Consider the following 14,595-nt stretch of genomic DNA (forward strand, 5'->3'; position numbering starts at 1 on the left):
TCTTTCACAAATGAACGACCATCTGTGCCATGAAGATAGGGGGGGGGGGGGTTGTAAGAAGAAAGGGTGGTCTATTTGATTGTGTCTACTATTACAGGAATCGTATGTACCAAACCATCTTATGATACCACTGCGGTGAGAGCTGTATCGTGCGGAACATGGACATACCATGGCAACAGATGTAGCTTGCATTGCCAGTCAGGTAAGTTGAACAATGTCTAATCCTGTTCATAATCATGTAGGCATTAAATACCAATAAACAAAGCATCTTCAAACTCTTGTTACATTTATACAGCTGTTGTTCTATGATTATGATTCTATGTTTCCCCCTTGCTTGTTGTTGCATGTATAGTGTTGTAGAAGACCTTACGAAAGTCGCTGTATTTTTGTTGTGTCAAAAAACATTTCAATTATAAAGCTGTCAAATATAGCCAAGGGTCGCACTGATTATGTGTACTCAATCATGCACGTTCTTTAGTGATATCAATGTTTTAGAGTTGTATATTTGATCAAATTATTGTATTTTCTCTTGTGTTTAAGGTTACGAGTATGCCAGTGGGAATATGGTGTTGACGTGTGGCGGCTCCGGCACATGGAATGGAACACCATTGTCGTGCAAAAGTAAGCGATATAAGATTGAGGCAAATTTATTAATTTGTATTTACGCATTCATGACCTGAAGGTTCAATCATTTTAATCATCACATGGTAATGTATGTAAATTGCTGATGTCTTTTAGAGGTCACTTGTCCGATCTTAACCGCACCACAAGATGGGAGCATCAGCACCTGTGGCAACAGATTTGGCGACACGTGCACATTCCAATGTGACTACAGCTTCAAACTGTCAGGATCAGCCACAACCACCTGCACAGCGGCAAAGACGTGGTCTCACCCAAGTCCAAGATGCAGTAGTAAGAACAAATATTCTTAGGTCGGGGAAGCACATACAAAGGATATAAAGATAGCCTAATATTACCTCTGCATTTTTTGTACCAATACGAAGAAAATCAATAGGGCAAGGCTTGCCCTATTGATTTTCTTCGTATTGGTGCCATAAGCTTTAGTAGGTATCCTATAAGCCGTTCGCACTCACCATGTTGTGTAACCGCAATGTTGGTTGAACCTCGACGAGGCAGCCTATAAAATATATAATAAAATAATAAATTTGCATAACATGATAGAATTACCTGACTATAACTATATATACAAATTCAAATTTACCCTCTAGCATTAACCATCCAATATAGCGGTACGCGGTTTACTCCATAGTCACACGAGTGGAAACACACTTTTGTATTTGGTGTTTGCCATGCGTCATAAACTTGACATGTATATATTCCTGTCTACAATAGAGCTTTCATGCCAGAACAGTGAGATTGCAGACCCGTCACCCAACGGAGTTCGAGCCTGCCCTGGATCGTACACTGAAGTTGGTCATTCCTGCTCCGTGACCTGTAACACTGGGCACCAGCCGAAAGGACCACAGGTCTCCACATGCAGGGAGGCCAATGGAGTCGCAGGATGGGACAGTCGCCCACAGGCTTGTCAAGGTACATGGATATGAATATTGGCCGAAATAGCTAATGCGGTCTCTTTCATTCATTAGAGTTTGCATTATAAATATCATTAGAGATGTGATGAAAAATCTATTTGCCATTTAACTTATCAGTTGTTTCCATGAGACTTTCTCATAAGCTCAAGCATGTATTTTTCAATCCCCCAAATAGACAACATACTTTTCTATATCCGTGAAGAATTTCATCGAGATGGTCAAAGACTGAATAACAGATTTCTTTATTTACAACCACATATTAAATAAGAGCCGACGTATCAATGACCGTTTGTCCTCTTCTTCAAGGCAGTGACTCCTAGCTTCATTGCAAAATGAACCCGTCAGAATTGCCCTGACGAAGATGACAGGCGGTAATCGAAACGTCGGCTCTTGTTGAATGTGTGGTTTTGAATATAAATTTAGAAAAAAAATAATGTTATTCTGACCTCTCTGTAGTTTGCAAGATATTTAGGTTTCGGGCCAAACATCATGGCCAAGTTGTTATTATTACCTTCGCCGAGAAGGTTATGCAGAGAGTAGCGTTTGTGTGTCTGTGTGTTTGTTTGTCTGTAGTGGACCAGTATAACTCGAGAATGCCTTGAAGGACTGTCTTGGTATTTGGTATGTTGGTAGGTTTGATATCTCGTGTTCTGGACATGCTATGAAGCTGATGTTTGAATGGTAGATAGATCGTTAGACAGAGAGTAAGTGGTATAGGTCTGGGCCCCCTAGCGGCTCTTTCTGAACTGTAGGGGCAGGTTTTGCGTCGGAATTTGAAAGGGAATAACTCAAGAAGGGCTTGATGGATGGTAATGATTTTTGGTAAGTAGATAGCTTGAGTGACGATGTACATGATTAGATACTTCTTATGCAAATCAGTATCTAATTTGCATAATTAATGAGGAAAGTTTAAACATCCGCCGAATTCCATGATAGGACTCTGAAACATGTGACATATGTACCTGAGGAAGAGAGAAATATCAATTGATATAAACTATGCACATGAATACCTCATTTGCATAAGTAATGAGAAAATACTAAAACAAGATGGCCTTGATGGATGGTCATGATTTTTTGTAAGTAGATAGCTTGTGTGATGCTTAGTATGACTGGACGATAATTATGCAAATAAGATTCTGATTTGCATAATTGATGAGGCAACTTTAAAAATCCGCTTTGTTCCATGATATGACTATTCAAATTGTAACTGAGGAGGAGAGGAATGTTGATAGATAGAAAATATGCAAATGTGGGCCCAATGTGCATACTTAATGAGTAACTTCTATAATTCCACACTGGCAAATGACGGCAATTTCATACATTTAATACTTTTTTGTGGCATCGGGAAGTTATGTGAATGTGAACATCGTTGAATTAAATTATGCTAATGAGATCCTCATTTGCATAACAAATATTATCATAACCTTCTTTGTTAAGCTCATAATTTGTTAAGCTCATACTTTGGACATGTTATATTTGAAGACAATCAACTGGTATGATTTATTATTGATGAGAAACACTCCTAATGCGTCAGTCATACAGGTTAAAATCATTTGGCGAAGGTATGAGGTCGTGAAACTCTAGTTTACTCCCTAAAGTAAAGAGCGTTCAGGCACGAATGCATAGATTTCTAATTTTGTTTAAACATTCTTTTATATTGCATTTAGCCAAACAAATCAGCTTTAAAAGTAGGCTCTGGGTGATGTTACTCCTCTATATGAGTTGTCATAGCTAACTGAGCAGTTCATGTCAATAACTCGTCCATTTTTCAGTGGACAAGTGCACCCCATTGACAGATCCATCTGATGGGACAGTGTCACCAGTGTTGTGCAAAACATCGCCAGAGTACAACACCCAGTGTACGTACGGCTGCATCAAACAGTACACTCTACACGGACCGACATCCAAGACTTGCGAACCTGGTGGGGCCTGGTCCTCAACTGATGTGAACACTTGCAGAGGTACATGGTTCAATGGTTCAATGCCTAGTACTAGTATTATTGATTAGCGTCATACAGCGTAGATTCTGGGCCAAATAGAGTTATAGATACAGTCTTGCCACTTGAAGACTGCTTTAAAGCAAGTAAACGCATTCGTTGGTTGGTCGGTTGGTTCATTGATTTGGTTAATAGGTTGGTTGGTGACGGAATGAAGTGTGTCGGTAATATATGACAAACAATTATAAGAAAATTTATTCACAAGCCACAACAGGACACATTTCAATTACAAGGGCCGGCCACACAGCATCATATGTGAGTAAAGTATGCAGTACAATGGATAAGACTTACTAGCGGATTTGTTGTCACCTTTCTTTTTAGACGAGATGGATCCAACGCTTTCAAACTGTCCTAGTGACATCACAGCTGTGGCTCCATCCCAGAAGACCGAGTCAGAAGTTTCCTGGCTAGTCCCAACAGCAACGGACAACTCTGGATCAACTCCAAGGGTAGATGTGGACATAACGACCTCGTTGGGACCGGTCAACTTTCTGCAGCGAACACCACCAATCTGGCTTCAAGAGGGCCAGTACACAGTCACATACACGGCAACTGATCAGGCCGGAAATACCGCAACCTGCGACTTCTCCATTCATGTTCAAGGTACGGTGCAAGAAAATAGTCTCTGCATATGTGTTTAAAGGGGCCCGAAAATAGGACTTTAAAAGCATTTTTTGGTCATTCTTATACATGTTTAGTTCAAACAACACTAAAATAATGTATAGTGACGTCCATGCTGCAAAAATATGCTGTCGCTGTTGGGGTTTTTGTAGGCTCGAGAAACTAAGGGGATCATCCTATGGCACGTTTCTGCGAGATTTTGAAATGCTCAAAGTATAAAGTTATTACGCAAATGACCTTAACACTATTTGTACCATAAAGATTTCAGAATATTTTGTTTCCATTTTTTGTACTAATATTGCTTTGGGCATCTTTAAATTATTGTTTACGGTAAATAAAAACGTAAACTACTAATTCCAGAATGACGTTTGACAATTTTTTATAGTGACCATCACATGACATAAGATTAACTTGGGATGATTGGATAGCGGGGTTGTGTTTAAAATGGCAGAAGACATTAATAATTTGGTTTGTAGGAGAGCCAGTAAAGGATACGTTTGCGATGTCTTTAGTAGTTCAATGCAGTTATAATATATTCGAATAAGAAATATGACGATGCTTCAAAAATGCTTCAGAATCAAATGATTTTCCCCTTTCAGTTACAAGGTGCAGTCAACTCGGCACTCCTGCAAATGGAAAAACTACACCAAACCCTTGCGGTGTGCTCCGTGGTTCCAGATGCGACTTTTCCTGCGATAGTGGATACAATCGTGTGGGTGCTGATGCATCTACCTGCCAAGATGATGGTTCATGGTCCAGCCCTGCTCCAACGTGTGAAGGTAAAGTTATAACTTTAATTGGTTTATGTCAATGCCAGACACATTCACGTGCACCTTTCAAAATTTTCTTTCTAGATATGGAAGATGACTTGCTTACTTGCTTTTGTCGAGACTGGAAGGTCTCGAGTCGTGATGACAGTCCCTGTGGTTGCATGGATGACAGTTGACAGATGACAGTTGGGCTGTATTCATGATTTTCCTGTTAGACGTTTGCAACCAACTTCCCAAGACAATTTTATTCTGCTCATGGTGCTTTCTAATTTTACACGATTGTATCTGGTTAAAATAATAATAATAATAATAATAGTCTTTATTGCATATTCCTGCCCATAAGGGCTAAATGCACAGAGGACCACACGTGGTCTGTAAGGAACATAATGTAAAACATAAATTGATAAAATGCTACATTCTAATGCTAAAAACTAAAACATACAACCTGTGGGATATTGCTAAACTAAATGATGATCACCTAGTAGTTTCTTCTCTCTTTTTGAAACATTTGGAAATATGACTACATACTTTATCCATTATATATTCGTTCTTACATGACATCAGGTATATAAAAGTATCCTGTTTTGACATTTTTGTACATTTCTTGTCTAATTCTATTATCTTAAACAACGATTGCCGCTCATCTTTATATAAGGAACAATCAATTAAAAAGTGGCTTTCATCTTCAACATATAAATCGTCACAGAATTCGCATGTTCTATTATTTGGAGGGTACGGTTTTGCCTGCCAGATTCTATGTGTAGGGAGTGGTCACTGATGCGAAGTTTACACATCGCTCTGCGATGTTCGAAGTTTGCAATGTTTAAATATGCTTCTCTTTCATATATTTTTTTGAAAGTTTTGTATGTTCTTAATTTGTTGCCTTGGTTTTCTCTTCGTCCTTTGGCGTGTAATTCTGAATTAAATTTTTGGATGTAAATATCCTTCAATCTTTGTTTTAGGTCATTTGAATGCGAATGTGTGTTTGAGGGACCGTTTATGTATAGGAAGGCAAAACCAGACTCCTCTAACATTTTTCTTACATTAGATAACCAGCAGGATGTTTTTCGGCGATCTAGATCTTGTTGTACCATATAAGCTTCGTATTGAAGACTATCTGTATGTATTTCGTTAACCAATCTAACATAGTAACTGTACATTCTGCTTTGAGCCTCTATTTGTAACGGAAAACGACCCAGTTCCGATCTACATGCAAAGTTACTGGCGTTCCTCCGAACACCAAGGACATATTTACAGAATTTTAAATGTACAGTTTCTATCGGAGATTTGTCATTCATATTACTGTTGCACCAGACTTCAGATCCATACAATAATATCGGTACAATACATGTGTCAAACAGTTTACAATGCAGTGATACAGAAGATCTAGTCTCCCCAAGCGTACTTCTGATGTTATACATTGCTCTTAAGGCTCTCTTTTGTAGATTTTTCGTGGCAGCGCTAAATGTACATCCTGCTGTAAACATAATTCCTAGGTAGCAATATGATGAAACTATCTCTATCTCTTTATTACATAGCGAAAAACTAAGATTATTGAATAAAAGGCCTCTTTTGTTAAATACTATAATTTTTGTTTTCGCCAGGTTGACAGTCAGCTTCCATTGTTGGCAATACCGGCCAAGAGTATTAATTGCGTTTTGTAGTCCCTCCTTACTTTCCGATAGTAAAACAATATCATCTGCATAAAATAGGCTATTTACTTTTGAGAGTTGTAACAGGGGGGCGTCTAGGTGTTTTGCATTTAGTTCCTCTATAAGGTCACTAATGTACAGGTTGAATAAGGTGGGGCTTAGAACGCAACCTTGACGTACACCAATTTCAACAGGAAAATTTTCAGTCAAGCCCGTCTTAGTTTTGACACTAGCTTCGGACTGGTTGTATAAATCCTTGATTATATCAAAGACTTTTCCTGAAATGCCATTGGAAAGAAGTTTGTACAATAGCCCCTCGTGCCAGATGGAGTCAAAGGCTTTTGACAAATCTACAAAGCAAGCAAATAAGCGTTTTCCAGATTGTGTGTATTTAGATATAAGGGTTTTCAGTATGAAGATGTTATCAGATGTCCTGTAATTTTTTCGGAATCCTGTTTGGTTTGGTTTTATGATTTCTTTTTCTTCAAGAAAGGTTGACAATCTTCTGTTAAGTATTGAAGAGAACAGTTTTCCTAAACAGCTTGAAATGGCGATTCCCCGATAATTGTTGGGGTCATCTTTTCGCCCTGCTTTGAAGATGGGGACAATATAACTTTGGGACCATGTTTTGGGGAAAGTTCCTTTCGAAAATGTGCTGTTAAATAGTCTTAATAAAGGGGACAATAGGATTATTTTTCCTGCTTTTAGCATTTCATTGATGATCATGTCGTCCCCGCTGGCTTTTTTGTTCTTGAGGGCTTTTATTGCATCGTTGATTTCTGATGCAGTAATTGGATTATCTAAAGGTCCTGGACTTGCTTCACATTTTTGTAGTGCCTGGAATTTGTGAAGAATTTCCTTTTCAAAATTAAGATCAAAAGTTTTTTTGTTTAGTCTGGATTTGCTGTGTATCGTTCTGAAGTGTTCTACCCATGTGTCGGCCGGTAGATCTTCCTGTGGTACTGAGTTGGTCTTTTTGAGTTCGTTAAGTAGGTTCCAGAAAGCGGTCGGATTATTGTCTTGGAGGTTTTGAAGGCGCATTAGATAGTTGTTTTCGAATTCTCGTTTGCGTTTTCGAACAAGTTTATTGAATTCTTTCTTTTTCTTAAAATAACTACCTCTTAGGGATGGATTTTTCGGGTTGTGTACAAGGAGATATCTGAGGTTTCGTAGTTCTTTCCGGGCCTCATAACATGTTTTGTCAAACCATTTTTTGTTTTGTTTTGGTCCTTTGGTTCTCCTGTTACATTTTATTTTTAATGATAACTTTCCTGCTGTTTCTAGAATATTCTGAAACCTGCTAATTTCTTCATCAATGTTACGAGTTGTTAATGTAATATCATGCCCAATAGATAAAAAGTTGTTTAGTTTGTCGGATATCTTCGGGCTATTTAGAGCACGGATGAATTTTTCACCTGAATTTTCGTCCCAAACAAACTTTTTTGGAAGGGGGCGTAATTTGCATTTGGTCATTTTTGTGTCTTGAATGTTCCAATGTGGCGTACGTATATTCGTAGTTATCAGGCAGTGATCTGAAAATTCTGATAAATTGTGGACTTTGAATGCGTTAATGTAATGAAGAAGGGCGCTACTTGTGATGGTATAGTCCACCGTGCTGCAACCTCTAGGTTGATAGCAGGTGTAGCGTCCATTTAAGTCACCTAGAACACGACCATTAAGAATACGAAGGTCTGCTTGGGCACATAGATCAATTAGGTTTTTGCCAAAAGTATTAGGGAGATTTCTATCAGAGTTGTTTCTGGGGATGTCAAGGTTAGAGAAGGGCATTTCTGGTTCAAGTTCTGGAACAAAGGGGTCTTCGGTGGTTTCTTGTAGGGAGCCTATCCGACTGTTGAAATCTCCCCCTAGAATAACATAGCCTTTGGAACTAAAAGATGCTACATCCCTCTCTAACATATCAAAAATACAGTTATCCGTCCTTTTGTGGACTTGAGAGTATAGAGGACTTATATAAACGGTACATATGAATACATATTTCGATAAACCAAATAATTCTTTGGATACTCGAACCCAAAGTAAGTCATCCGATTTGGAGCGCTCTCTACTTATAAACTTCGCCAATTCTTTTCTAAAGTAAAAAATAATTCCGCCAGAATTTCTTCTGGCCCTTCTATGTTTTTTCCTCGAAGATGAGAAGTGTTGGAAATTTGGGATGTCTATTTCTGAGGATTCATTACTCCAGGTTTCGATAAGAGAGAAGAAATCAAGGTTGTCTACACTACTTCTAAAGTTATCTTCCTTAAGTTTTTTTCCTAGGCCGTGGATGTTCCAAAAGCCTATGTTAAGAGAACACCTCATATATCTCAACGATACAAAAACTGAAAGAGGACTATTGTTTCCCTACTATTGCGACATGCGTACTTTGCGCTTATTTGCGATAATGCACTATTGATAAAGCTTAAGTTACTTGTACTATGATAGACCTATCGTATTCGTTTAATACTAGAAGAACTGATTATTTTCATTACAAGTACAGTAAGTGTGTTAAATTTTAGTGAATAACCATTTTACGGATACAAAGTTGGAAGTTAATAACCTGCGTAGTGGTCTTTGCCGCGCCAGTCATCTTCACGGCACTGATGGTAGTCGGCGTCTCTGATGTACCTGGGCGGGAACCATGGCCGGGGTGCGTACTGGGCTTCTGGGAACCAGCTCTCGTAGGGGTCGTCGTATCGGCGAGTTGGAGGGAACGGCCGGCGCTGGAAATCCATGGGCTGTTGTCTCCACCCCATGCTGGGGCGCCACCCGTCAGCGGTTCCGTCCTGTGGTCGCCACGGTAGATGGGCCTCTCTGTCGTTTGCTCGGGGGTTCCTTTGCACGTACGGCGAGAAGACATGGCCTTGACCACCAGTTATAGGGCCTCCATTCAGGGGCTCAGGGGGGTTAAACTGGTTTCTTTGTTGGTAGCGTCCGTCTCTCTCTGTAAGACGTGTCTTGTTTCCCGTGTTGGTCTGCTGTGGGAGCGAACGTCTGCCTCTGCTATAGGTGCCCATACCAACGGTGGGGTGAATAGCAGACTTCCAGTTAGCAGCCAACACCTTCAGTCCTGATCTGTTTAGGTGATAGCCGTCACGGTTGTACAGAGACTGTTTGATTGTTCCGCCGTCACCGAGGTTGTCATTGTTGACAACATGAACGAAGGGTAACTCCTGGCCGAGGACGTGTAAGAAGTTGTTCACATCTTGAGTCACCTCCATTAGGTGTTTGTCATTCCTCGGCGGGATGGAGGAGATGACAATAGCGGCATCTGGATATTTGTCGTGTGTTGTCATTATCAGTTGTCTGATATTTTCTGTCACACCTTGTGCAGCTCTCTCCCGTTTGATGTCGTTAGTCCCCACGTGGAGTACAATACATTTTGGGTTGTGGTGGGATGTGGATTTGATGAGGTCTGTTGCCTGTGGAACCGTCATTGCTGTGTATTTGTGAGATTGCTTGCCGGGATATAGCATATTAGGGATTATACCCCTCGTGTTTGAGTCACCAGCTATGATGATTTCTGGATGTTCTGGGGTGGTGTTGCGTGGTTGGGCAGGTGCCGGGGCTTCCCGCGGTGGGTTGTCCCTGTGTGGGTTGTTCGGCTCACGGCAGTTAGAAGACCGTTCTTCAAGCGTACTTTCTGTCAGGGCTTGAAACCTGTTGGTAGTAGCAATGTTCGGTACGGTGACAGTGTCCGCTAGTTCTTCTTCGACCGGGGTCTGAGCTCTTTCTTGTGAGATGTCAGTTTGAATTGCTGCACTTTTCACTCTTTTAGCATTCTTTGTTTCTAAGGCTGTGATTCTGTTGCGCAAGTTTTTGTTCTCAGCCTCGAGGGACTTGACACGTTTTTTTAGCGCTTCGGTGTCACTTTCCTTCGCCATTTTCTCGGCAGGCGTTTCTTTTGTTTCAGACAATTTGCATTCAATGCGCGCAATGCGAGTAGACAATGCGTCAATTTTGTTGTCGTCGTTTGTTATTCTGCTAGCTAGAATTGCTTCAAGTTTGTCTATGTTCAGCTGAAGCGATTGTAGTTCGTTGTTGTTGTTCTGGTCTTCTGTTTCCGTTTCTACGTTACCGTGGTCCGAGTTAACAAGAGACTTAGGGTTTGTTTCTTCTTCACACAGGTCGTTACGTGGCTGGTGTGTCTTCATGGGCACATTGGCGGTACTTTCAATGGGGAATTCAATGGAACACTCGACGCAAATGTATACACTGTCTTCGTCTTTGATCAGTTGACGAAGCAGGAATTCGTGTAAACCAGTACAGGTATAGTGAAACCACTCCTGGCAGGTGTTACACTGGATTACGCCGTTGTCTTCTGGCCCAGGGCGTTCACATTTGTGACATATGATGTCTTCGCATCCGACTTCTTTGTCATGGCATTTTGACAGCTGTGTTTTCAGCTCTTCAAAAGTGAACATAGTCCACAGGTAGTGGTGCGGATCGGTCCGGCCGGACCGGTTCCGGACTTGTAAAACGTTTAGGTTCAAGTCCAAAAAAACCTAAACGTCTGGAAGCAAGTCCGGACTTGAAAAAAAATTCTCTCACTCATACACTCCTTTTTGTTTTAAACCTTCTTAAACCTTCCTTAAATCGTGAAATTTGCACTAGAAAAATATTAAAACATTGCTGTTTTTGTGTTTATAACTGAACTTTTGTGTACTGACTGTATATAATTCCGTATGTATAGTTTTCAAATTACGTGTAAAATATCTGCCAATATGCAATTTTACATTTAACACGAAAAACATTCCAAAATTATTGTTCAGGTCCGGACTTTCAAGTCCGGACCTGAACCTAAACCTCTGGACTCGAGTCCGAACCTAAACCTAAACTCGGGTTTAGATCCACACCACTATCCACAGGTAGCATGCTGATCCTTGTACAAGTATCTTACTTGTGTGGTAGACATGTAAGGTTACCGAGCCGATCGGATCGGCTGTGGTGGCATCATAGAAAGGCACAGCTAGTTGGTGGCCATTCTTACCTTTGTCGACGGTAGATGCGCTGTAGTAGGATTCAATGGTTTCTATCCAATGTTTGTGCGATCCTACTGGGATATGAACGGTAACGCTGTTCTCGTTGTGCTGCACAAAGTAGTCGCTGGTCGGTTTTGCCTTCTTGTCTCGCTTAGCGGGCTCAACGATTACGTTTGAATTGTCGTATTGTTGTCGACGATCTGTGTTTGATAGTACATAGAAGGCTTTGCTCACCTCGGAGAAATAACGATCGGCCCGTGCTTGCTGCTCTTTGTCCTTTGTCGTCGTGGTCAGGGTTTTATCATATCTCTTCACTTCCTCCTTGTAAGCTGCAGTTATCTCACCTTCTGTAGCATCTGTTGTGATGTTTAGTAGGCGGTATAACTTGCCAGGAGAGCTGGAGCCGCGATCTTCCTTCGCCATGATGTCCGCTTGGGTTTTGGCTTGGGTTGGGTCTCGCCTCAGGTCCTTTGTTCTCGGGACGCTTACTGCTGCGCGGTCGAGATGTTAGCTTTTTTTGATCGCAAACTCAATATTATGATAAAAAACACTTACAATAGAGTGACGTTAACGTTACTTGTAGTTTAAACGCGTTTTGGATGACACTTTTATCGCAAAAGTAGGGAAATCCTCAGTTTCAGGCGGAGCGACTTGATAGAGGCGTCCGTCTCGCCGCCATCTTAATACTTATACTTATAATATGGAATATCGATGAGTCCAATAAGTGCCATCATGTTCAATAATCTAATATTTGAACTCAGTTATACTGTTTAAAACACGGTTTGAAATGGACTTAAGTCTCGATTTTCCATTTGGTGCTGGCAGAAAGAAATTGACCTCGCGTTGATATTTGTTCCGAAATACTGACATGCACTAATCAACAAATAACGTTTTCTATAGTTGTGCACTGCCCGTCATTGCCTGCACCGCCCGACACTGCCATGTCCGGGTGTTATGGGACCAGCAATGAACCATATGGAAAGGTTTGCTACTTTGACTGCAACGCCGGCTACACGATCAAAAGAGGGTCGCCGTCACGTCAGTGCTTGGCTGATGGCTCCTGGTCGGGAACTGAACTTGAATGTGAAGGTATCCATTGCGTTTTATTACTATATGAGCAGATTATAAATAATTCCATTGTTATCCAAAGAATAATTATATTACAATTGCACCGAAATGTTATTACACATGGAATAACTGCCTTTCAATAACATCCTCCTCTAGCAGGCGCAAGTCACTCGCTACGTTACCTCCCACATCGGGCCTACTCTTTTGGCTTTGATTTCGGCTACCTGTTTGTGCCAAATAAGGCTAGCTCATTAATCATTTATGAGCAACGTCACCAGTAGCAGGAATCAAGGGCTAGAAGAGCAGGGACGATGCGGGGGGTAACATACCGAGGTAGTTGGGCCTACTGGATTAGGATGGTCAGAGAAAAAAAAAGAAAAAATTGTTAAGAAAAAAATGTTGGTAACATGTCTACCTCACATGATTTCATACCGAATTGACAATACATGCCATGACGACATGATGCTTCAATTTCTTCCCACTTAGTGGAAACTTGTTCTGGTCTTTCGATTCCATCCAACGGAGCCATCAGCCCCTCTACGTGTACTTCCGAGTCAAACTATGGTGCAGTCTGCCGTCTGAGTTGTGACGTGGGGTACCGAACAAGCGGACCGACAGAGCAAGCGTGCAACCCTGGTGGACTGTGGTCTGATCAAGGAAAACTGACAACGTGTATTGGTAAGGAGATCTTTATAATTTTGACCAGATAAGTTCACCTCATTATTGGTGTTTGAGTAATAGCTAATGATTATCATTTTATAGAATGGCTGTGTACGCACCAATCACTAGTTCACTAGTTCCCATTCTTGATGATTATACAACTACGTCATAAATGAAGAAGAAAGTAGTACGTTTATAATAGACCAATAATATAGAGCTGTAAGAATGATATAATTTCACCAATATCAGTTTGAATTGGATATATTATGATAACATCACTCACCCACTTTTCCATCGGTGCTTATTGTTACCTATGATGAAACAAAACACTGGGTGAGCTTGTTTTTTTTTTAAATTATGAATTGTGAACTATGTTGGATGTTGCAACATGGTGGAGATTAAACGCTGTAAGTTGCGCTGTGTTTCGAGAAGAAAACTCAGTTTCTTTCTAACATGATATGCTGTATCCTCCTGATCTTTCAGATATACAAGCTCCGGCCTTTTCCAACTGTCCATCAGACCAAACCGTGTATGCAGGCTCTGGAGAAACATCAACAACAGCCACATGGACCGTGCCTACTGCAACTGATAATTCAGGGGATACTCCGACAGTAACCCGCGTGGAAGGAAACGGACCAGGTAGTTTGATTCCACATTGTTTTTTACTGGCCCTTTTGTCTATGTTTTAACCAATTCTGAAGATATTATTTCGAATGTTCCAGTTATGATTTCCCCGACCTTTCACAAAGGGCATGTACATGTAAGGTTTTAGCAATTTACGTTAATGCTGATATGTATCTCCATGTCTTCATGATGTTGAGTGAGTAAAAGACAAGTAAGTTAGTGAAGGACGCACATTGCAAACTTGTAAATGCCATTTGCGTAGGTGATTCTTTCCGGCTCTGATGCAGTGGATCTTGCTCGGACGTCATATATAACCGCAGTGCTTAAAATGGTTCTCACCGCATCTAATACTGGTACTCATATTTTCAATGTTGTTGCAGGATCTACCTTTGCGGAAGGAGCACATTCTATCAAGTACACTGCTGTTGATTCTGCAGGACGTAACAGCGATTGTTCATTCAGGATTACGGTGAAAGGTAAGGACTATAAAGCACACTTTTGAGTACTTTATTTTCGCCGCCTACATAATTTCTATTGCTGAAACTTAACACGACGAGTTATCATTTAAGTAACGTACGATTAAACAGAAAATGCATATTGGTTGCCAATTCTCGTGTTCTCTTTTTATACATTATTTTACAGATAGATGCATCGTGTAGTGAAGTAATGAG

General features: G+C 40.7%; 2 protein-coding genes across 2 annotated transcripts; one reads left to right on the forward strand and one right to left on the reverse strand.

Annotated features, from left to right (window-relative positions):
* The first annotated feature begins 1,328 nt into the window (after positions 1-1,328).
* LOC136438672 (E-selectin-like) lies at positions 1,329-14,583 on the forward strand. Its single transcript, XM_066433586.1, has 9 exons — positions 1,329-1,551; positions 3,326-3,514; positions 3,872-4,153; positions 4,771-4,950; positions 12,473-12,661; positions 13,127-13,318; positions 13,784-13,939; positions 14,305-14,400; positions 14,567-14,583. The coding sequence occupies exons 1-9, from the start codon at positions 1,329-1,331 to the stop codon at positions 14,581-14,583; spliced, it is 1,524 nt and encodes a 507-aa protein (XP_066289683.1).
* On the reverse strand, positions 5,243-11,995 carry LOC136438013 (uncharacterized). Its single transcript, XM_066432637.1, has 2 exons — positions 11,459-11,995; positions 5,243-11,023 (listed from the first exon to the last, which is right to left on the reverse strand). The coding sequence occupies exons 1-2, from the start codon at positions 11,993-11,995 to the stop codon at positions 9,143-9,145; spliced, it is 2,418 nt and encodes an 805-aa protein (XP_066288734.1). The 3' UTR covers positions 5,243-9,142.
* Positions 14,584-14,595: the final 12 nt, after the last annotated feature.

This window comes from Branchiostoma lanceolatum, chromosome 7 (genome assembly GCF_035083965.1).
Source record: "Branchiostoma lanceolatum isolate klBraLanc5 chromosome 7, klBraLanc5.hap2, whole genome shotgun sequence".
NCBI lineage: Eukaryota > Metazoa > Chordata > Leptocardii > Amphioxiformes > Branchiostomatidae > Branchiostoma > Branchiostoma lanceolatum.

Bases quoted from the DNA above. Each gene is read 5' to 3' on its own strand.
- LOC136438672 (XM_066433586.1), top strand. From the start codon at position 1,329: ATGTATATATTCCTGTCTACAATAGAGCTTTCATGCCAGAACAGTGAG. The intron at 3,515-3,871 runs GTACATGGTTCA...CTTTCTTTTTAG, and splicing joins TGATGTGAACACTTGCAGAG to ACGAGATGGATCCAACGCTT. The intron at 13,940-14,304 runs GTAGTTTGATTC...ATGTTGTTGCAG, and splicing joins CGTGGAAGGAAACGGACCAG to GATCTACCTTTGCGGAAGGA.
- LOC136438013 (XM_066432637.1), bottom strand. From the start codon at position 11,995: ATGGCGAAGGAAGATCGCGGCTCCAGCTCTCCTGGCAAGTTATACCGC. The intron at 11,024-11,458 runs CTGTGGATAGTG...CCGCACCACTAC, and splicing joins TACAAGGATCAGCATGCTAC to CTGTGGACTATGTTCACTTT.